Source organism: Microtus pennsylvanicus, chromosome 5 (assembly GCF_037038515.1).
Source record: "Microtus pennsylvanicus isolate mMicPen1 chromosome 5, mMicPen1.hap1, whole genome shotgun sequence".
NCBI classification, from domain to species: domain Eukaryota; kingdom Metazoa; phylum Chordata; class Mammalia; order Rodentia; family Cricetidae; genus Microtus; species Microtus pennsylvanicus.
In genome coordinates this window covers 24,486,547-24,511,044 of record NC_134583.1, presented here as the reverse complement: position 1 = coordinate 24,511,044, position 24,498 = coordinate 24,486,547, and the positions used below count along the sequence as shown (strand labels likewise).

Genomic DNA, 24,498 nt, shown 5'->3' with positions numbered 1-24,498 from the left:
TGTTCCTCTGCTGCTCTTCACACTCAGTGTCATCCTGTGGTATTTGTAGCCTTCCCTAGCACCAGGTAGTAACACTCAGGTCTTCACTGACCCGGGACTCACAGGACGGTAGGTCTGCCTTAACGACAGACCTGTAGACTGAGCAGCCCACATCTCAGTGTGACCAAGCTGAGATCACCATCTTTGTCCAGTGCATATTCTTTCCCTCTGCATTCACTGTTCCAGGGCAGAGATTACTAACTGCTTTTATCCAGATAGAATGTCTTATGGTCATTCTAGAATGTTCTTTCTCACTAATTCCTCTCCAGTTTTCATCCAAAGGCTATCAATTATGCCTCCAAGTGTCTGTCTTTTTATCTTGGTTCTTCTTGCTATCTTTTCAAACATGTCTCTGGTCCTAGATATCCTCCGATGGACCACCCCATTGTCACCTGAGAAGGCCCTAAGCTTCCGATTTTCCACACATGAAGGTGAGGAATGCCACTGTGGTTTTTTTTTCAAGTTCAAATGAAAAATCTTCCTTATTCCTGTAGGTATCTCCCTGTCTGGCTTCTGCCTACGTTTCCAGCCACACTCTTCATCACCCATTAGTGACAGGGGTTGAGGAATCTTCTCATCTTGCTTTAACCAAAAGGCCTGCCCCTCCAAAACACAAAACAGAAAATCTATAGATGTCAGTATATGTTTGCTGAGTGATAATAATAATAAAATAATGATAATAATATAGAAAGAAAGTGGATTTTAGGGATACAATGATGGAAGTCAGTTGGAAGATTTGAGCCAAATAAAATCTCAGGCAGAGATAGCTCACTAGACCACTAAGAATGAACTTTCTAGAAATATTTTGCCAGCTTTGCCAGTGGGCAGTTTGGCCCTGAGAACCAAGTGTGTCCTCCAGCTAACTGTCTTTGAGGAAAGTGCTGGTTCCTGTCAGGAGGGATCCGAGGCCTCAGTGAGCTTCTGTATTCTCACTGTGGCTTGCCTCTCCCTCCTCTCCCTCCCCTCTTCTCTCCCCTTTTCTCTTCTCCCCTCCCCTCCTCTCCTCCCTCTCCTCCACTCTTTTCCTCTTCTGTCTTCTCCTCTCTCTCTTGTTCCTCCCCTCCTCCCTCCCCCTTTACCTGTCTCTTCCTTACTGAGAATCCAATCCTGGCTCTTGTGCATTCCAAGCAAAGATGCTAGTGCTCCACCACTGAGTTATGTCCCCAACCACACATTTCATTTCTTTAAGTGGAAGCTCTTTCAGGACCATAGGCACTTTTGTATTGGGCTACTATCTTCCCTGGGGCAACAGTAACACACACCATCTTTCCCTAATAAAAATCTGCAGAATGCGTGGAACAGTAAATAAGAATTTGAAATGATTTTTATTTCTCTCTTAAGGCTGTTATTCCCTTGTACAACGTGTCCATTTTATAGCTGGATCATTTTATTATGTTTCATCTCAAGTGTTTTAAAGATAATCCAATAGAAAAAGGCTTGAGTTCATCAGTTTGTTTTCTTGTGCTCAGCTGGGATATTGGTTTATTGATCAGAGCGCTGAAACCTTATCCCAACCCCGCTGTTTATTATTGTTTAAGGCTCTAGCTGAAAATACCTTGCAAAGTTATTATCTTGTTTTCTTATTGGCATTTTAACACTGCAGTGGGTCTATTACAAAATATGCCATGTCTGCTCATGGTCCTAGAGAGACGCTTGTGTGAAATGATCCTTTAGTGATAGAAAACCTTAAGACTCTCATCTAATCAGCTCTGAAGGATAACATTGACAGGACTGGAGCATCATGTAGAGCTGGCAATCAGCACTAAAATAAATGCAGCTAGAACATGAAAACCCCACCAGTTTTTTTTGGGGGGGGAATATGTTTACTCTTTTGAAAGCACTCTTACTGTCCAAGTAGTTTCAAAATGGGGTATAATTTCATAAATGGCTGTAACTACCACTCTCCGATAAGGTGTTCTGAACATCAACAAAGAACATTTTACCAAAGTCAGGCTTGGAGATGTCTACTGTTTGTTAAGATGCAAACCTGTAAGAATGATCAAATGTAGGAGTAATTATTTAACATTGCTCAACTTTAAAATAGATGATTGCTTAACCCAAGCATGGGAAATCAAATGGAAAGAATTTCACTATGTTCATCTACTTTAAAGGTAAATCAGAATCCTTTCATATGATAACTGGCGAACCGTGAATATGATAGAATCTACAAAAAGCTCATTGATTCATTCATTCTGTCACATGACCTTGAAATACATTTAGATATTTGATGTCTTATGTAGTCACTGATAAAATGAAAGAACATTCTCTGTCTTCCAAGAGCTCAGATTTGAGTTGGGCGGAGAACCTCTAATAATTATGGTAACATAACAAAAAAGGAGCATTACAATGTGATACCAGGACACCAGGAAGCCTTACAGAAAGAGCAACTCAGGCAAAACTCAAAGCAGGAATGACATGTGCTTTGTGAGTTAAACAGGTTTCAAATCATGGTGGGGGAAGGGCATGCCGATCACAGAGGGGGCAATGGAAGGGGCAGAGTGGCATTTGGCACATATGAGTTGCATTTTGAGTTGTATTTGCTTAGACTCTTCTTTCTAAATTTGTGTTAAAAAAAAAAAGTCTGTTTATGTCTGAGAGCATTCATTGTCCCCTTATCAACCTTCCCCACTGGATTCACCCATTGAACTTGTTACAACTGGTGTGTGTATGACACTGAGCATGAGCTAAGCATTTCGTGATTGACACTGCCAGAGGCCAGCAAGCCCTCAGGTAAGGGGTAGATGTGGTTACACTTACCTTGGAGCTGATTGTGGAGTCCGGTCTCTAACCCCCAAGTTCTTTGCTGTGTTCTGAACTCTTGCACCCTGAAAGTTGGGGAAATACTTTCAGCTCAATCTGAGTTAATTCAAATAAACCTAGTTAAGGCATTATTACAACACTATTTAACATGAAGGGACACTAAAAAGGAATGCACAAAAACCACTATATGGATGCTTTCAAAATTTCAAAAGCATTCTCTGTGTATGCTTCTATGAGTTCAATTATATGGTTCTAAATACTTATTATTCATCCTATAGCCTTGGGTTCATTCAAAAGTGAGTTTAACCAATTTCCACTTATTTGTACACCTTCTTTGTCTTTAGGGTAGTATTGGGTGTGCAGTAGGTACTTGGAGCATTTCAGGGTTTTGTTAAAGCAATTAATCACTTAAAACATTGAGAACAGAACAGAACCATGCTATAAACACATGTTAGCACAGGAGTCATACCTACATCTCTTTAGATGGACAGTTATTTCAAGTGTAATAATGTTTCACAAGAAAACATCTAAATAGTCTAAAGAATTTTTACACAAGACATATGAATGTGGATTTATGACATCTAAGAGTTTTGACTCAAAGTTGGTGGTATAAATACAATATTCTTCAGAAATAAAAGGGACCGTGTAACCTGTCTGTTTCATGAATGGAGTTTCAACCACTATTTGGTTCCTAATGGAAGCTAGTTACATTGACTCAACTATGACCATTTGCTGCTGGGCACAGGAAAGGAGAGCTGCTAAACCAAAACAAAACCCTGAAATGCTCCAAGTACCTACTGCACATCCAATACTAACCTAAATAAAGTTGAGGAAAAAGGAAGAAAAACCCAACGGATAGACTCTCTCAAAATAAAACTAAGAAATGAAATCAAATCTGGAAAGGTGAACAATACAAAGGACGTTCAAGAAAGGATTAAATAACAGAAATTTGTAATAGAGCCTATAATTTGTGATCCTAGAGAAGCTAAATAAGAAGGTGAACCCAAAGAAAACATATAGTCATCCTCCTGGATGTTGGAAGTAGACAAGATTGCCGGGCAAAAATTGGGAACTTGGGGGTGAAGTGGGATGGGAGTAAGGGAAAATGGGGAGAGAAAAGTGAGAAGGCGAGGATGGGGGAGCTTGGAAGAATGGGATGGTTGGGATAAAGGAAGGGTGGATATGGGAGCAGGGAAGTATATATCTTAATTAAGGGAGCCAATTTTAGAGTTGGCAAGAGACTTGACCCTAGAAGGGTTCCCAGGTGTCCAGGGAGATGTCCCCAGCTAGTTCCTTGGGCAGTTGAGGAGAGGGAGCCTGAAATGGCCCTATCCTATAGTCATACTGATGAATATCTTGCATATCATCACAGAACCTTCATCTGGTGATGGAAGAAGATAGAGACAGAGATCCACATTGGAGCACCGGACTGTGCTTCCATGGTCCAAATGAGGAGCAGAAGGAGGGAGAACATGAGCAAGGAAGTTAGGACTGCGAGGGGTGCACCCAGATACTGAGACAATGGGGATGATCTATTGGGAACTCACCAAGGCCAGCTGGACTGGGTCAAAAAAGCATGAGATAAAACCGGACTCTCTGAACATGGTGGACAATGAGGGCTGCTGAGAAGCCAAGAACAAGGGCACTGGGTTTTGATCCTACTGCATGTATTGGCTTTGTGGGAGCCTAGGCTGTTTTGGTGCCCACATTCCTAGACCTGGAGGGAGGGGGAGGACCTTGGACTTCCCACAGGGCAGGGAACCCTGACTGCTTTTCCGGCGGGAAATGGAGGAGGAGGAGAGCGGGGTAGGGGGAGGGAAATGGGAGGCAGAGGCGGGGAGGAGGCAGAAATTTTTAATAATAATTTTAAAAAGCACTTTGGGAAACTGAGACACTAAGTCTGCTAACAAGTTAGGCTAGCCAAGCCTTCAAAATAAGACTCTGTCTCAATAACCCAATAAACAGCCACCACAACAAGATTCAGTAACAAAATAGTTCTAATACTCAAAACTTAGTAAGGATGAAAAATGTTTAAGCACCATGCTTTCCAGGGTCAAGTTTAAATGGCTAAACCTTCCAATGCAAAAGGAGAAAGAGGAAGAGCCACACCAGGCTCCTGAACAGACTTGCACTGTAGCCTCTTGGAGAGCATGTGGGAGGAGTGGGCACGAGCCACCTATCTCTCACCACCTGCCAATGCCCAGTGCCTGGAGAAAGATGCTCCCTTACAGGAGCACAGCAGGCTGAACCGTTGGACATCAGGCTACCAGTCTGATGCCCAAAGAGAGGGCCTGAGGCTCTGCAATCTTTCACAGGGAGAAATAATCAGGTCTTCACTTCTCTCTGCCCTGTGCAATACACTGTGCCTTCCAGCTCTCTCTGTCCTGTAGGTTATACAGCTTAGAGCTAAGGGACCAGCCTCAAAGGAAGAAAGCTACCTATTCTCAACCCAGTTATAAAAAAGAGAGAGAATAAAAGAGTGATAAAATATGCCTGACTTGGAATCTGCCTGACTTCCCAATCTTTCTGATTCTATTTTACACATCCAATATCAATACTACAGATGCATACCATGCTTGTAAGGAACTTGGTAGCAGTGAAATCGGACATGTGTATATTAACTTCTCTTTATCTCTAGTTTCTCTATGTCCATTTTTGTTCTAATGATTGAAGCCATTACAGAGGTTTCTTTACGTCCATTTTCATTTTAATGATTAAAGATAGTACAGAGGTTTATGGTTACTCAGACCCATAGGTAGGAATGCATGTGGAATCATCTCAGAATAACTCTGTAGTGGAATGATTGCTAGAGGGTCACTCTAGTTCCTTCTCCTTGTAAGTCATAATTGTGAGGTAGCTTTTCCAAAGCTCCCCATGTATATAATCTGAGCATAACATAGAAAAAACAAAGAAGACCTTATCTACCTTTTTGCTCTGGTTTCTAACCTAAATCCCACCTCTGATGTGACAATTTACAAGCTTATCTTGATTTGTTTTTTAAAGCAGAATTTGTGCATCTACTTCCCCAAGTCCTTCTTAAATCATATGGCAGTTTACAAATGTAGCATTCTTCTGGTGGGTCTAAACTTTACCAGTCCCTGCATGACCTTCTAAGTTCCACTCAGTCCATTTCTACACCAGGATTTCAAAAGCAGCAGAGCCAAGGCATGCCCACTCACTGGGGCTGCAATGGGCATTGCAGAAGCTAGCTCTCTGTTGACTTCTTCCATCTATTTTTTCACTGGCTAGCTTGACCTTGCATAGTAAAATCTTGGGAACAATTCTTAGGGAGGTTGACAAAGCTTATGTTTGCCTAAGTAATGTTTTAATGAATAAACTGGTTATAATTACAAAATCATATCTAATGAAGTCACTGTTGCTGAATAACTCAGGGCAAGTCAGATTTTGCTGCAGCAGGCCAAAGGACTGTGACAGAAAATATATAAAATTTATGACTTTCATTTTTCTTATCACTGCTTAAATGACTTTTGTACTAGCTCAATTCTATTTTCTTTTAAAAAAAATTTATTTTATTTATTTTTTTCCATGCTATCTATTGAGCTCTACATTTTTCTCTGCTCCCCTCTCTGACTCTCCCCTCTCCCCTTCAACTCTCCCCCAAGGTCCCCATGCTCCCAATTTACTCAGGAGAGCTTGTCTTGTTAGACTTTCTACTTCCCTTGCAGATTATATCTATGTAAGTCTCTCTTAGTGTCCATATTGTTGTCTAAGTTCTCTGCAATTGTGGTTTGTAGGCTGACTTTCTTTGCTTTAAGTTTATTTCTAATCAGAACAATGGAAGCCAGTGCGTTTTAAAAAGAATTTAAACAATTTAAGACCAAGTTACCTTGGTTCTTCAAATGCTGTTGGGTTACAGTTTAGGAAATCATTCTATTTAAAAGAGAACACACAGAGAAAGTAGTATAGCCTCTAGTGATGGGAAGACAGCTGAAAGGTTCATATTTGGCTTAAGTGAAAACTCTGAGGTGAGGACTTTATCCTTAGGAAGATGGACACATCCTATCATGGAATGGAAGGCTTGGGGAGATCGCAGAAACTAGTGGGGCCCTCACAATTACTCCTCTTCTTTGGCCCCTCCTGAACTGTTTCCCAGGCTTATTAAATTGCCCTCAATTTATAGAAGTGCCATACATCCTTTATTTTGATACTGCTAAAAGCCCAGTCCACTCTTGTTTCATGTGACCATTTCCCTTTTTTCTTCTAGGTGACACAGCACAGAAATCCTTTTTGAAAGTGTCCACACTTGACTAGGTGTCTGTACTATTTTCTCATTGGTCATTCTTCCCAGTCATGACTTATGCAGAGTCGAGTGCCTAGAAAAGTGTTCGTCACACAGACACCCATAAGACACCTGCTAAATGAACCAAGGCAAACCAGGTCCTGGCAAACAACTCCCTAAGGCAGGCAGGAGAGGGGAACTTACCTGTTTTCTCATCACATCAGTAGCCTGCATAATATATCGAGGGGGCAGCCCGTGGCTTCTGGCCAGAGTGATGGCCTGCTCCAGCGTCACACTCAGAGTGCACCTGTGGGACAAGTTAGTGGAAGTCATGATCAGACCCACTGAGCCATTCCTAGAGAAACCGGAGCTACCAATGTCACCAGAAACCAGCCAAATGCAAAGTTACTCCGAATCCAATACTGACTCCTCTACACGGAGTTCCTATTTAAAAGGAGGCCACAGAGGCACATACATTACTGGGGATATAGGTTAAAAACTTTAAATATAAAATAAATCTATTGTGAACTATGTATAAAAAAGAACTTTACCATAGAAAATTGAATAACTGTATTTATAGTAAAAATTTAATAATATTATTAATAATACACATTATTTAGAAGAAATAGTGTTTAATTTATCTTCCTTTAAATATTGGCAGTTAATAGATTTTGGTTTGGGCTTTCAGAAACACAGTCTTATGACAGCACAGAGTGACACCAAACTCATGATCACCTCTTCAGGCTCTTCAGGGATGGGATTAACTGGCAAGAAACTTCTCTAGATCTGTCCAGGACTTTACTAACGACCCTAAGAAACACCAAGTAACAATGTGGGTGCTCTCATACTTGAGGAAATGTGACTCATCCTTAGTTATGAGACAGTGGTACAGAATCCCAATACATTTGGTGGATTTTACCGATTGTCTAAGACGAAGAGGGGGATTTAAAAGAACCATTTATAATATGAAAAAGACCCTGTCAAGGCCAGGCTATACGATCAATCACACATCACTCTAAGGAGGAGCATGCTGAGTTCCTCTGACCAATAAAGAACCTGAAGAGTTGCTGCTCATAACCACTGCTGAGAATTTCTCTGGACTGCTCGCAAGCCGATGGTCTGAAGATACATAATTAGTTTCTAGTTGGACACAATGTTCACAAGCATTTAGTGTCGGAGTCAATCCGAATTTTCTCACACACCCGTCCCTGAACCCATAGGCCACCAAAGGACAACCAGTGTACCTACCTGACGGTTCATGTAAAAACAAATCAATTTCATTTAACTGCCTGCCTCCTCGACAGACTACAACTTTTTTGTCCTCACTGAGGTGTTCTCTGCTCCACTTTAAATCTGTTAACCCTAACAGTTTAACCAACAATGCTCATTTCACCAGCTGAACGAAGTTCAAGAAATAAAAAAATCTTAATTTCATTTTCTAATCCTGAGACATATCTGCACTTTCCTGATAAGGCATGGCTTGCCTCTTCTGCTGCAAAGGCAGACACAGAGCGGGTTTTTGTCAGCAACCTTCTTAATCATCTCACACTGACTTAGTCCTCATTTTACAGATTGGGAATAGCAACACAGCGGGAAATGGGCGGCCAGAGAATTGAAAAGATTTTAGTTCAATGGGGCCATCCATGTAGCCAATAATATAGTCAAACAGGGGGCATCCAAGTGTTAGTCATCTCTTCTGTTTCTTCCTCCCTTCCTCACTGCTCCCCACCCCCCATCTTTCAAGACAGAGTCAGTCTCATTATTTAACACTGGCTGGCCCAGTGCTACTCACTGTGTAGCCCAGGCTGGTCTAGAACTCACAGCAACGCTCTTGCTTCACCTCCCAAGTGCTGGGATCAGAGACCTAAGATACCACATGTGGAACCAATGACATCTCACTTAGAGAAAAAGTGATCTTCAAATGAGTGTGTGTGTGTGTGTTTTCTTTTCTCAGCCAATCAAAAAATATGCTGTGTGCATTTTAATGAAGTCTCATGATTAACTAAAAAAAATATTTAAAGACTTTTTTTTTTAAAAAAAAAGATCACGTAAACATTGGGAATATTGCTGGCTTTGTGTGAGGTGCATGTGTGTGTGTGTGTGTGTGTACATTTGCATGCATATTAATGTGGAGGTTAAAAGTCAATTGTAATTGTTGATTCTCAAGAGCCTTCTACTTTGCTTTTTTGGATATAGGAAGACCTTCTATCCATGTGTTGCTTTTATTCGTTAATGAATAAGGAAACTGCTTTGGCCTGTAGCAAGGCAGAACTTAGCTAGGCGGGGAAAACTAAACTAAATGCTGGGAGAAAGAAGGGCAGAGTCAGAGAGATGTTAAGAAGCCTCCACCAAAGTCAAGCATGCCAAATCTTTGCCGGTAAGCCACTGCCACGTGGCGATATACAGATTAATAGAAATGGGTTATATTAATGTAGGAGTTAGCCAATAAGAAGCTAGAGCAAATAGACCAAGCAGTGATTTAAATAATATAGTGTCTGTGTGGTTATTTCAGGAGTCTGGGGGCCAGGAAACGAACAAGCAGCCTCCCACTACAGCTCTCTCCCTGGAATCTGGAGCTTGCTTAGGGTATGGTCACTGGCTGCCAACTCTGAGGGACCTGCCTGTCTCCACCCCACTCCAGCATCCAGCACCGGGATTACAGATGTGCGCCACACCAGCCAGAGTGTTATGTTTTGGGGGCTTGAACTGGAGTCCTCATGCTCTCACAGCCTGGAGGTTACCAACTGAGCCTCTTCTCAGCACCTACCACAGAGGAGTGCCTTTCATTCACTGATTCATTCTGGGCGACTTTCACGTGTCCACTTTGCACCAACTACCATGAGCTGCCAGCAGAAACAGACTTGGTTCTAAGCTGAGAAGTTTCACTTTGGGGACTGCTTGCTGGAAATGATGCTTTGAGATTCTCCGAGGGGCCCTGGCAGTCACTGACACCATCACATGCTTTCTTCTTTAAATTCACAAAGTAAAGCGTGTTAACTGCAAAGGGTTCCAACTGTTATTTTCTCCACTTCCCGGCTTCTTCATTCATAATGTATAGTCTCGTGTGGACTTTTCATGGCTGCTGGCTATTTCTGGAACTGAGCTAGCAGAAGCTGCGTCAGGGTAACTCGACTAGGATTATTCAGATGAGTCATAGTTGCGTCCACGTGGAGTCAGGGTCTTGCAGTATTCTAGCACAGCAATGGCTTCCCGAGCACTTTCCTGCTTGCACACTGCGCACAAGTGATGCAGGACCAGAGGCCCCCAAATCCTGCTTGTCTTGACTGCAAGTGTGTGTTGTCAGAGGAAGCAGGTGTTGACCGGTCTTGCTCGCGTGGAGGTGTGGCAGCCTAACAAAAACTCTCTGTACAATAGCTTTCAAAAGGACTTGGTTCGGGCTGTGTGCTACAGAAATTCATAAAGCTTTAGATTAACAACGGAAAAGTGACCCAGCCATTAGCAATAATACATTTTTCCTACTGAAATGCTTTTCTGAACTCTCAGTAACTCAAATGAGATCAGTCATGCTAAAAGCTAGAGCAAATTTTCTATTCTCTTCATAGAAAAATTATATCACAAAATTATCATAATTTAGTAGGCAATCAAATGCAGTGCCATAAAAAATATGGGAAAAAGAACAGAACTGGGTCACACAATAATATCATATTCCAAATTTTGTGAGGCTTATTTTATTAGCATTTACCCCAGTGACTTGTTCTTGTTCTGACATTTGATAAATACTAACTTTCATTTCTTTTTTGTCTTCTCATTTTTCTTAAAGAAGACATTGACTTTAGGTCCTCACATCTTTACTGTTCAGCAAGAGCAGTCTTCTTCCTTTCCCTGCTACTAAATGAGAAGATGACATTCTGGGCCTTTCTTTAGCCAAGTCTTACTGATGAGGAAAAGCTAGGATTCTCAAAATTACTTAAATGTAAAAATGCTGTATTTCATCCATGTATTAACTACCATCTAAGTTCAGATTTTTAGACATCCAGTCTTCCATGAAGCAGTTTTTGCAATATGCCTCCTATTTAAGATGTTTCATGATACACTTATAATAAATTAGACTTTCAAAATAAAAAAAAAGTCTCTCAAAGCCTCAGGGCCTTCTGCATATTTGGTCATTTATAATAATCACAGACGGAAAATCAGTCTAATTCTAACTACATCTTCAAACCTTCCAAGGTCTATTGACTCTTTTAATGTTGATTCAAATTGCAGTGCATCAGTCCCTCTGGGGCTGATGCTGTACCACGAACACGTGGGGAGATGATCACCTCCTCCAAACCTCAGGAGTGGAGTTGGACTTGGAGCAAGACTGATGTGGGACCAGTGTTGAGTGCTGGTTGTTGTCCCAATGTCTTTGCTTTCAGCGCACACAGGCCCAGAGGTGATGTTTTGCTTAGAGTTAAACATTTTGTGCTATCTCTCAGAGCCAGTATTAAAAGCTTTTGTTATTAGGTGTGTGTGTGTGTGTGTGTGTGTGTGTGTGTGTGTGTGTGTGTGTGTAAGTGAAAGAGAGAGAGAGAGAGAGAGACAGAGAGACAGAGACAGAGACATATTGATTCAGGTTTTGACTATAACTCAAGACAACAAATTTGACACGTGAACACCAGGCTGATGACAAACACCTCTAGATTTGTAGCTGCAGTTTGTCACACAATAGTATCAAGTAAATGTTCATCTAAAAATATTTTAAGTAATCAAAGATAGAAAATGCAACACTTAAGAAGAGGTTCTTAGTATTTACTCTTCCCACATTTGAAAAATTGTGAGACTGAACACTAGTTCAAAACCTGTTTTCTGTGTCATATTACATGCTCAGAACTAAAATCAATGCTGAGAACGTCATCAGCACTGAGTCTGTAGATGGATACTGATGATTCCAAAGTAACTTGAGCTCTGTTTTTTAAACTATTTTGAGCATTAATTATAAAATGGCATCACTTGTATACATTTGATCTTATTATTAGCTTACAAATACAGAGTATGTGGTAAACAGACCGCTGGACTCTACGGGTTTGTGTCAGAGCCTCTGAATTGAAAAGAGCAGGTGTTGACCCGTCTTGATTGTGAACATGGTTGCTTGGAGGTGTGGCCCCTTAATAAACACTCTCTGTAAACTGGCTAACCCTGATGCTCACATGCTTAATTCACTTGCTTAATTTGAATGAGTTGAACACAAAAGGAAATCAGGTTAATTTGAAATCCGTGAGCTTCGCCTGGAGGAAGAAGGCAACGTCATGATCATAAATTGTGTTTCTTTTCACTGTTCTTCACAGCTTTGGTGCTGCCTTCACTCACAGAGACAAGAGAGAAGAAATTCTCCAGGGGTACAGCACCCTAACAACCTGATAAGGACAACCTGGGGAAACTATTATTTTAATAAAAACTCTTCATATGAATTATGTCTTATATAGCTTTTGATTCATATTTAGAATCTTACAGATTTAGAACCTCCATTCAAGGAGAGAGTCTTGGTTATGTCTTCTTTAATTAAAAGCTGGCTCTCTTTGTTCACGTGACTGTTGAGAAGACATTATCAGGAAGCTAATTGCCTGGGTTCTCATTGCAGCTTTCTTAAGCATCAGTTACCTGCATAGCATTCAAATTATGGAAAAGAATTGCCCAACACAGATCAATCCCAAGATGACAATGGGGTGCAGAGCACTGGGACACGAGCTGCTCTGGTAGTCACCAGGGTACTTTTGTTAGCAGACGTGAGAAGCTGCTGATCACCTGACCTCACACACTCCAACCAGTGCATCAGCTGTGTGTCTGACTCATTAGTTTTTAACAACATATGAACTAACATACATACAGTTCTACCTGTGAGAAAGATGTAAGTGCCCACATTCAGTTTTTAAATCTCCTTCTCCTGGACAATTGTATGGCCCTATTTCTTCTGACTATATAAAAAAAGAAATCTACCAAACAGATATGTTAGAGCTTGATGAGAAAGAAGAAAAAGGAGGCACAAGAATTAATTTATTAAAGACACAGGGTAGAAGGACTTTTCAAATGCGATCCTAATCTTGCCATTTTCATAAGCCTATCTTGTAGTAAATGTTACAGCTTCCCAAAAGTGATTGTCTAGTGATGGCGATGATCTTTTATAGTCCCATTAAAAGTGGTATATTATTATGAACTCCATGTTATTAAGTTTAACTTGTCCATTCACAGAAGATCAATGTGTGTGTGCAATAGACTTCTGCATCCACTAGGGACTGCATCCTACTCACTTCCTGTCTTGAACCAACTCTCGAATCCTCCCTCTTTAGCTGTATTGCTAATGCTATCTCTTGTCTGCACTGGTCCCTCACCCTCACCCTTCTGTTTGGCCTCTTCTCATTGGTTTCTTCCACTGAGAGGGTGGTCTTCTTACAGTGCAAATGAAAATGTAATTATCTGAATGGTTTAGGTTTCTGGAGTCTTCGGATGAGATATAAGGTCTTCCCAACACAGCTTCAGTTTCTGCTAACTGCTACAAGGCTCACCTGTACTGCTGACCATCTATGTAGTCACTAGCCCCCGAGTCTGCACAAGCTGCTCCTCATATGCTGACAGTGGGACCTGGTTTAAGTCACATACTATATTCTACTCATCAAGAGAGTGCAAATTTAAGAACACAAACACTGGAGAGATTGTTCTGATCAGGATGCTGGCTTTGCTGACAGCGCTGTGACCTTGAGCAAGTTATTTAATCTCTTTAAATTCTGTGTTTTCCACTCTAAATCTAGTTCACTGATAGTGGGTATCAGAGGTTTTTTTTTTCATTTTAGGATTACATAAAATAACTCATCTTATTACTTATCATAGAGCACACAGTACAGTCTCAACAACTATCAGATTTCATCAATGTGACCACTGGCTGAACTGCTCTCTGTGTCGGTTGTAGGCTTCCTAGATCATAGGCTGCTTCCTGGAACTCAGCAAGCATTGAGTGTACACTTTTTAATGCATGCATGTATGCCTAAAAGGATTCATCTTGTTATAGTCAGGACCCGGCACCTATTCCTAAGAAGGATCCATTCCTTAAATCTGCGGTCCTTGGGCTTCCCACAGGTCAGGGAACCCTTATTACTCTTAGAGCAGATGAGGGAGGGTGACTTGATTGGGGGAGGGGGAGGGAAATGGGAGGCGGTTGCGGGGAGGAGGCAGAAATCCTTAATAAATAAATAAATAAATAAATAAATAAAATATAAAAAAAAATAAAAGACAATATATACAGATTTGCAAAAAAAAAAGAAATATGACAAATGCATTGAAAGTACACTAGATATTAGCAAAGTCAATAAATGGCTCCTTTATAGCACATACATGAAAGACTTGGTTTTATTTCCTTTTCTCCAGCTCCAAGCACTATTCCCCTATACCTATCTGCTGCTTAACATTTCTGGGGGAATTTCCTTTCTACTTGGAACATAAATATTAAAGTATATTGATTAATTAGTTTTATAGGAATACTTCTGGGAAAAGTTTGCTTTGAATAAATCTCACTGGCTACAGTATAGCTTCCACATGAATTTGCGACCTCTACTTATTCTGTTTTGAGTCACTTCCTTTAAAAAGCTATGGGAGGAGTGAGAATATGAGCAAAGAGGTCAAGACCATGATGGAGACACCCACTGAAACAGTTTGCCTGAGCTAATGGGAGCTCACTGACTTCAGCTGGACAGGGAGGGAACCGGCATAGGACCAAACTAGCCCCTCTGAATATGGGTGACAGCTGCATGGCTGGGGCAGACTGCACAGCCATTGGCGCCAGGATTTATCCCTACTGCTTATACTGGCTTTTAGGGAACCCATTCTCTTTGGATGGATACTTTGCTCGGCCTAGATTTAGTAGGAAGGGCCTTGGACCTTCCCCAGAGCAATGTGTCTTACCTTCTCTGAGGAGTGGATGGAGGATGAGGTGGAAAGTAAGTGGAGGGAATGGGAGGAGGGAAGAGATGGGAACTGGAATTGGTATGTGAAATGAAAAAAGAATGTTTTCTTATTTAAAAAAATAAAATAAATTATAAAAACTATAAATTTAAAAACAAAACCTAACCTTTAGGCTATTCTTCACCCTTCTGAATAAAAACTGCTGCAGTTCAGCTTCCCAGGGAGGCTCCCTTGTTAAGAACAAATGCAGAGAAGGTGGAGACGCTCAGGCTCCCTCAGAGCCCCCACAGTAAAGTTTTACAATTAGCCTTCTATATTATCAATAAGGGAACACAGGTTAACACCTGCCTCTTTTCATGCCCTAAACTTTTGTCTTTATTCTAATGGCTTTTTTTTCTAGGAATGAAAACTTCCTCTGCTTGAATTTAAGGGAGGCTCTTTTGCTGTTTTCATTGGCTTTCTATGAGGCACCAAGGGAGGGTTCTAAAAAAAAGTACTAACAAGATCTGGCATTTTGTGTTCTCTGTTTCTTGGTGTACCTCCCCCCTCCCCACTTTGCCCATGATGAACCCTTACTGTGACTTCCGATAGCTCCTGCAGATTTTCTCTATTTTGGTAGGTTGATATACTCATTTCAAGCAGCTGGGGTTATGTGGGTTGGGGGTACAGCTCAGTGCAGAGCGCTTGCCCAGCATGAATGAGGAGCTGGGTCTATCTCCAGTACCACAAAAACGAAAAAAACAAACAAGCAAACATAAAACCAGTCAGATGTGCTTCATATAACTCAGCAGTAAGGAGATGGATGGATTTACTATCAAAACCACAGGTCTCATTGGAACAATCAGAATGGCTGCAGTTGCTAGTTCCTCTGCCAGTATGGTGGTGTTCATGTACGCTGCTCACTTAGTGTTCACACTCCCACTGTAAGGAGGAACTCATGACTGCTGCCTCATCCAGGGGACTCCAAAAGATCAGGTTATGCAATCATTTACTACCTTTAATAGCAAGTAAGGAACAGGACCCAACCCTTTCTGATTCAAAGCCTAAGACTCTTCTCGCTACATGAAATTCCTATCACATAGCTAATGCCTTTAGAGGGTGTGAGCTCCCACCATCCATAATTCAACACCCACAATCTTGGGCTTGGCAATTGTATTTGATATGCATTGTTTTAGGAGAGATGAAGCCAGGAAGCTCAGATTGCTTCTCGATGGATGTAGACCTTGCCGTCCTAAAAATGTGCCTACGATTAGAAGGGAAGGCGTCCTGGAACACACTCAGGGGTATCAATTGTAAAGCAATCAAGACAGAGACTAAACGGACAGGATGGCATGTTCCTTCCTAGCAGGGAACTGCATTCTGCTGCACGAAAGGCGCTGTTCTGTGCGAAGCATCCATTCCTGCACTGCTCACACTCATCCCAGCCTCTAATTGTGTTTAACCATGGCGGAGCGCAGAACATCGCTGTGCAAAGTCTCTGACAGGCAGAGCGAAGCACCTGATTGAAGAAACCAATTTGTTCTTGTTGCCGGGCTCTTTCTTTTTTTTCCTCCTTGCTTTCATTACCTTACACCGAGGAAAATTGCACACTTGGGGGCAGAAGTGGTAAGTTAAACACAGATCAATCCCTGAGTGGCTGCCGTGATTCTCCACAGTCAGAGCTGCTGCAAGATTAATATGGAAAGACTGGTGCTAACCTGCTAGTCTTTCTCACCCCACTAACCTTTAGGAATGCTTCTGTCACAAATTAAAGGCTTGATAAGATCACAAGTCGAAGGGGATTTCAGAAAGCCAGTACCTATATAACGGACCCCCTTTAGTAATAAAGCACCAAAACACACTTTTGGGTGGGGAAAAAGAATCCAAAACAAACTCAACTTGGAGCAATACTTGCTTCTAGAGACAACCTCTGGGTATCTGGCAAGGTTATCAACATTATCACTTGGTCCTTGTCAAACTGACAGTCCTGGTGAAATCTGGCGATATCTCAATTTGATCATCAGAGAGCTGAAAGGCTAATGGATCAGCAAAGACAGGGCAGGCAGAGCGCAGCCCCATGACAACCAGGGAAGCAGAGTGCAGGAGTGACAACAACCGCTAGGGAGAGATCCTGACAGCAGCGCTAAGCTGGATACTCCACCGCTTCCACTCTACCTGTCTTAAGGCCACAACAGAGTTTAAGCGGGCAAGTATCCAGGACTGCACAGGGAATTAACCATGAAATTCTCATTAAAGATCATGACACCTTCTATTACAACTTCCAACACAGACTCTTGAAATTCTCTGTGTTATCTTCTTGTTTTGTTTTAGTTTTGTTTCTTTGTTTGTTTGCTTTTTTCAAGACAGGTTTTCTCTGTGTAGTCCTGGCTGTCCTGGAACTTAGTCTTTAGACCAGGCTGGCTTTGAAATTAGAGATCCACCTGCCTCTGCCTCCCCAGTGCTAGGATTAAAGGCACGTGCCACTACTAGCCACAGGGCTGCAATCATCTTGAGTCTTGTATTCATTCTTCACAGTGCACCTGCCTTTACTGAAATACCCAGGCTTTGGTCTTTGACTGATATGGTTGGGCTGCTCCAGCTGTGGCCCCAGCTATTGTTGTGAGGATTCTAGGGGACACCGGCATCTGTGGCTGAAGTTGGGAAGATCTAACTAACTGGCTACAGTTCCAGTAGGTCAAGAAGGCAAAACACACTTTCTCCCGAGAGCTGAGATGCCTCTCTATTGCCCTTGTATGTCAAAATTGCAGGCTCTTCCACCTTTAGATGCCAGAACTCACATGGGAATGTTAGACACATCACAGTTACTTAGACTTTTCTTACTTTAATGATGAAAAGTCGTTATGCCAGAGCACTCATTTTACATAGACTAAGGTTAAGGCCTGTTTGACCCACACCTCTGGTGATATTTTGTTTGTGCTCTAACAAACAAAGCTTGCCTGAAATTCAGAGTATGGAGCTAGCCACACTAGTTAGCCATAGAGGCCAGGCAGTGGTGTCACACCATTAACTGTAGCACTGAGGAGACAGAGGCAGAAGGATCTCTAGGAGTTCAAGGACATCCTAGGCTATAGGAAATTAAATCAGTCTAAAAGATAAACAGCCAGGTGGTGGTGGCTCACACCTTTAATCCAGCACTAGGGAGGTGGAGATGGGAAGTGATGTGGCTTGGCAGAGAGAGAGAGATGTAAGGTGGGAGGAGACAGGAGCTCAAGCGTTCAGTTTAAGGATTCCTAAAGACAGGATCTTGCCCCATTTGGTCTGAGGATTTAGTAGAGGATGGAACTAGTGGCTGGCTGCTCTGCTTCTCTGATCTTTCAGTTTTCACCCCCTAATATCTGATATGCCTAATATCCAGGTTTTTATTTAATAAAACTAATTAGCATTGCGTTACAAACATCACCAGAATCCTGTTGTCACAACTATATCCTTGCAGTAAGAAGTCACTCTCAGAACCCCTGTGTAATAAACCTTTCTCTACATCTAATCTTAAGAAAACAATGGGCATTTCAAAATCAAATAATGTCATGTATTAATTTTTAAGATTTGTATCCAGTAAAGGCAGTCTAGGCATTAAGATAATGGCATCATTTACAGATGTGAACATATTTACATGGCAAACAGCTGCTTCCTTCATCCTTTTATGAAAACATGAATCTGCTATTATGTGTGAAATATTTAATTTCCTCTGTTACTTTAAGAGAATACATATATCTGTATTATTTATGTGGCTACCAGATCAGCAGAAATCTCTTTTTCTTTGCTTACTGTAAAATTCCATAATACTTAAATTACATCTTAGGATGAGAATGTGTGAGACACATCAACACCTGAGCTATGAAAAGGCAGCGCTACCAATCTTTTTACCAGAGCAGTGTCTTTTAGAGCCTCTTTATTTGAGAATATAGATGAGAGAATTGTAAAGTTTTTTCTTCTCCCTAAGAAAGAATCTTTCATTTAGCCATCTTTTAGTGATTTAAAATTCAAACATCTTCCCGAATCTTGCTATTTATCTCTTAAAGTATTTTCTGTCCAAATATAAATGGATACATTTGAAACTTTTATTTGCTCGTGGAGCATTTTTTACTTGTCTCACACAGAGGCTCTCACCTTTTATGGAAACCCCAGGGTAGACTCTGACATATTTTATATCTTTATGAGTTAGGACAGATGACGCTTTGCTGTCTGCCTCTCAGGACGCTATCATTACCTAAGTCAGGTTACCTTGAATGTTCTACTTTCAAAGCATCTACATTACCTAATCTGAGCCTATTTGTCAATTTGCCCTTTGATGTCATGTTAATGACAGAATAGAATATACTAAGAAAGAGCCCTTCACAAGCTCAAAGTGGTTGTTGAAATGTAAGTTGGCGTTCCCTGGTGAGGGCTTTTGTGACTGTTTATCACCATATTGTTTATCTCTGTTTGAAATGAAAACTATTCTGCTGGAGGCATTGCTAATACTGGTTTCTTTGGCGTTGTTTTTGTATTTCACCTTCTGGATTTTTTATTTTCTTAACAAATGCTGTAACAAGTACTTTGGGTCCTATACTGTGATTACATAAATGGGCTTTGGTTGGTGGGTATAGGGTAGGGGATGACCCTGGGACTCCAAGCAGCTCTTGGACTGTTAACTAGGAAAATGCCTCTCAACTTCCTAACAAGCTATTAATAAATACATTTTGAAAATGGATCCTTTTAAGCTTGATTCCTAAATCTTTGTATGTGTGTGTGTGTGTGCTCGAGCACGCATTCTATAACTAATAAAAATCAGATGCTGATTGTGTGTGCAAAACGAAGTTCATCAGTATTGTGTTTTAACAATGGCAAGCCGCTGGCCCTGGCATGCACTGTGTTCCTCTCACACTCCTGGGCAGTTCTTCACGAGGAGGATCATGATGCAGCTTAGCTGCCAATTTCCACTGAGGAAAGGCCAGGGATGTTAGCTAAAAACGGAGGGCCTGATTCCTAAAGAAATTCAATCTCACCCGAAATCATGAGAACAAAGGTTGGTCCTTTTCACAGAATTTGATCAGACACAGTCCAGGCGAGTCAAGTCCTCAGCCGTGTGTTGAAGTTACTTACCATTTGCTGGCACAACCACACCAAGACTGATAGCATGGATCAATCACCACTAAAAATCAGATCAAGTCAAGAATAAAGACGAGTCCCTAAAGAGGCACACTATGATCTCAGAATCTTTGCCTTTGCTAGAAAATTTGTAAACATTTATCTCGGGCTCTTTCAGGAAGCTTTCTACTCATGGGTTCCCATATACTAATGAAGTAGAAGAGAAAAGGATCTTTGTAGACTCAGTAAGAGACATATTGAGAGCTTTGTAACACTTGCAAGGTACTGATTTGTATTTGTTAAAGGAGAAATGGAGGCTGTCAAGCAGGGGTGGGAATAATGAGCCCAAACAAATTAACCAACCACACTAAATGGAAGGATGCTGCAGTAAGAAATACAAGGAACATTTAGATCTCAGTTGCAGTGGCAAGCTCTTTGATTGCCTGCAACAAATAACTGGCGTAGATACAAAACACAACTCGAAAAGCCACAGAGCTGATTCAATGCCATTAAAAGGTTCCATTTGGAAAACAAAAATAACTTCATCTATGAGGCAGGTAACTGCACAGTAAAAGTAACACATGTCTCTGTAGAAAAGGAAATTCATAACACAGCAAATCCTTTAACGTGTTAGCAAAGAAGTATAAATTAGAGCACTCCAGATACGTAATTGCATCTCTACTAAGAACAGCATGCAGATGAATTCCATTGCCCTTCCCGGACAAGGTTAAGGAAAGGCAAAATAAGCCATGCTACTTGTGTTCTCTTGAGGATAATTCTTTCTGGGGAGTGAACTATAATGCATTAACCAAAAAGCTTTAAATTTTTTAACATAGTAATTCTAACTAAAGGATGTTTCTATTTTAACTAAAGAGACAGCAACATGTACAAGGATGCCTCTGTGCCAGTGTTATGTGCAATGGCAGAAAGAGAGATTGTAATAATTAAATAAGAAATTAATAAGTGAAGGGAGACTCAGGAGTTGTAACATTAAATGGTACATAAGACAGATGATGGAAAAATATGCCTCTTATACTGAATATATAAAATAGGGTAATTGAAAATAAATCTAGTTCTTAAAACTGAGACAGAAGACGAAGTCCACAGCTGAGGAGCCTCCATCTGGTTCATGCCTTCTGGTTGCATGATCTCATACTGAAGGTAGAAGGGGAAAAAAACCAGAGAACCAAAGCGGTCAGACTAACCGTAACAACCCATTCCAGCGAACTCACCCACTTTCCATGGGACACAACCAACTCTTATTAAGACAGTTTATGCACTAACAGTGCAATGTGCAAATGTGTAGAACTTGATAGAAATCAGGAGAAGATTCAACATGGAAGAGGTGGGCATGAAAAATTCCCATTACTAAATCACCTATAATTATATTTATACTTTTTAAAAGGCAAGCCCTCACCTTAAAAATAGCCCACCCTGGTCCCTTCAATGGCAATGGAAAGCTACGAATTGGTCAGAGGAAGAGCTGAGCATCAAGGGATATGAACTGGTACCCTGGGAAAATTTCAATAAACACAAAGCTAGGCTAAGTGCTATGGGGTTTTTATAATTTATCTAAATTCCTTTCTCCTAATCGTGCATATGCATTATTAAACATGTAGATGCTATGCTAATGCATCTCCTTCTAAGACCTACATTCTTACTCCTAATAATATTTAGACACCTCCTTTACCCAATAAACAAAAATGCAGTAAAGCAATTCAAGTGGCTACTATATAGTTGGACCATTTCTCACTTTTATTTTAAAAACAAATGTTAAAAGTATCTTGTATATTTGCTTAACACTAAATTTGTCCTCTTGGTAGGAACCTGACTGCAGACTTCCTTGTTTAATGTTTCCTGCAGATGTGGATCTGCTTGGCTTCCTCTCTAGCCTCCTGAATTAGAATTACTAAAGGATTATTTTAGGAACAGCCTTCTGTGGAAATTTGAATGCCAATGTAAATTGGCACATATTTTATCTTCCTGGGGGAAAAAAATCTAAGTGAGTCCTTCACAGAAAAAAAGTAAAGTTTATATGAAAGTCCCTTGTTATTCTGAATAATATAAAAATAAAACACAATTTTCATTTAAATGCAGCACCTGACAAAAGTTTAGTATCTTCTGAAGTAAATTATCCAAACCATTACTGATCTTTAATTGTAAAAATGGAGAAAATCATACTTTACAAATATTTCAATGCTACTTATGATTCTAACACAAGAATCAATGAATATTGAAATTGTGAAATAGCTGTGTAATGTTGGCCTTGGCCTCATACAACACCCATCAAACTCTAAGTATGGAATGTCTGTGAAAGCAATTTGGACATTTGCTCATGCTTGCTGGCAGTAACTTCACACAGAGGCTAAGGGTACACATTTCTAGATACAAAGTTACAAGTGTCTGCCTGCTTGTTCTAGTCCTTTGCTAACTGTGAGCATGAACTAGGAAGGCAAAAACACAGAAAGTCAAGGTGATACCATCTTGTTGGGTCAACCATGAAAAGCAACTTCTTCTTCTTCTTCTTCTTCTTCTTCTTCTTCTTCTTCTTCTTCTTCTTCTTCTTCTTCTTCTTCTTCTTCTTCTTCTTCTTCTTCTTCTCTCCTCCTCCTTCTCTTCTTTCTTTCTTTCTTTTCTTTGCCATTCCTTGAACCTAGCAGGCATATTCCACCAAAAGATTCTTGTTCTGCCTCTCTTGGTGCCTGGGAGGCTCTGTCTTTGAGACAAGCAAATCACCAAATTGATCTTCCTTTCCTGTGTCGTGGAAGACCTGCCTAGCGCTCAGAAAGCACACCCTTCTCTTATGCTGACTCCAAAAGCACACCCTTCTCTTATGCTGACTCAGAAAGCACACCCTTCTCTTATGCTGACTCTGGCTTCCATTCTTTGGTGTTGCTCCACCTGTAGCAGAGCGTACTTGTTTGTTTTCTTCATCATTCATTTCCCACAATGCAATGTACACTATATGCAAATCCATATATTTCTTGAATACAGTAAACCCAGCAGTGTAGACACCCAACCAGTGCTCAGTGAACACACATAGGTCAAATCATGAGTGAATGAATGGCTATAGCCTGAATTGACAGGAAGTTACCAAAAAATTATTTCTCTGGTAGTAAAAACATTATAGAATATGCCTTGAGAAACTGACTCATATTTCAAACTTAAGATCGTGCTATACTGAGCTTCAAAGCTAGACCCTGGTCGTATCCCATCAAGATGAAATGACACAGACTGCAGAGGCTGCTGCCTTGAATGGCCTTCCTCCCTTTTCTGTGCTCTAATCCCAGTTCAACATCAGCTCCATGGAATGCTCCAGACCTGACGCTCTGAAAGATCAATTCCCCTCCGAATCCTACTCATTAGTTTTGGATTTCCTAAGTAATACTTTTCTTGTATGTTAGTTTTGTTGTGTTTTCATCCTTGTTAGTATTACTAATTTTAATCACTGTTATATTGCCCCATTTGCTATTCATGCTTGTCTCCAAAATAAACATCCTCCCTGTATGATGTTACACAGCACCAATTACAGCACTTTGCATGGAGTAAGGATCAAATAAATGTGAATAAGTAAGTGACCATGACCTTCAAAGTCTAAAGACCTAGTACTAAGAAAGTATATCCTGTGCTCAGTCAAGCTCCCTGTTCAGATTAAAGGGAAGACTACAATTCTACCTTATCATTAGCATCTGTAAGGCTTCACTTCCACAATAAAAGAGAGGCCCAGGCGATGATGAAGTGGGACTTGAACGGGGATGCTCACTCCCATAGGAGGGTGAGTCTGATGCACCCGCCTTGGCTGCTCCAGACAGCACAGTTGGCAGGATTTATCATGACGCATTGACTGTATCATGTGAGGTCCTGGGCCATCACTTGGCTGGCCATTGGAGGAAGGCAGTGTCTAGCCCAAGGAACATCAGTCTCAGGACACTTTGGCTCTAGGGATGTGAGGAACTGAGGAACTGAGAAAAGTGGTGTTGAGTTATTTGAGTTTAACTCCAACTAAGGGAATTCCTACAGTGAATAAGAAAGACACACATTTTGTACCTAAAATACTAATATGGTAATATAAACATGAGAGGAATACAAGTCTGAGCTATTCTGGTACAAATAGGGGATTACATCATTGGTTTATCTACAGTTACTAAAACCGCAAGAATCCAACCCAGAAAAATCTCAAATTGTACCCCAAATACACCTGAGTCCTTGAACATTTCTAGTTTTAGTCCAGTCACATTAACTATAGGACAAGAACCATGTCAACCGTGCAAAGACGTCACACACCTGTGCACACCACTGCTGCACATGATGATGTGACAGGCTCCGAGCCTGTCGCACAGCTCCGAGGACACCGACAGCAGACCGACTCCGGAGGCCCCGCAAGGCGTGTTCACACAGGCAGCGATGCGTTTGGATCTGATAAACGAGGTGACCAGCCGGTAGAGCTCGTCTAACGCATTCAGGGGCCTCATGAGCTAAAAGGAAAGTGAAAACCACAGAGC

General features: G+C 41.0%; 1 protein-coding gene across 1 annotated transcript in view; it reads right to left on the bottom strand.

The window, feature by feature from the left end:
• Nucleotides 1-24,498, bottom strand: part of Prex2 (phosphatidylinositol-3,4,5-trisphosphate dependent Rac exchange factor 2) — a 281,271-nt gene that overhangs the window by 4,488 nt on the left and 252,285 nt on the right. Inside the window, exons 37-39 of the mRNA XM_075971371.1 lie at nucleotides 24,281-24,471; nucleotides 7,244-7,346; nucleotides 2,797-2,864 (exon numbers count right to left, since the gene is read on the bottom strand). Coding sequence (XP_075827486.1) covers nucleotides 2,797-2,864; nucleotides 7,244-7,346; nucleotides 24,281-24,471 — 362 coding nt within the window. The remainder of the gene's footprint in view (nucleotides 1-2,796; nucleotides 2,865-7,243; nucleotides 7,347-24,280; nucleotides 24,472-24,498) is intronic.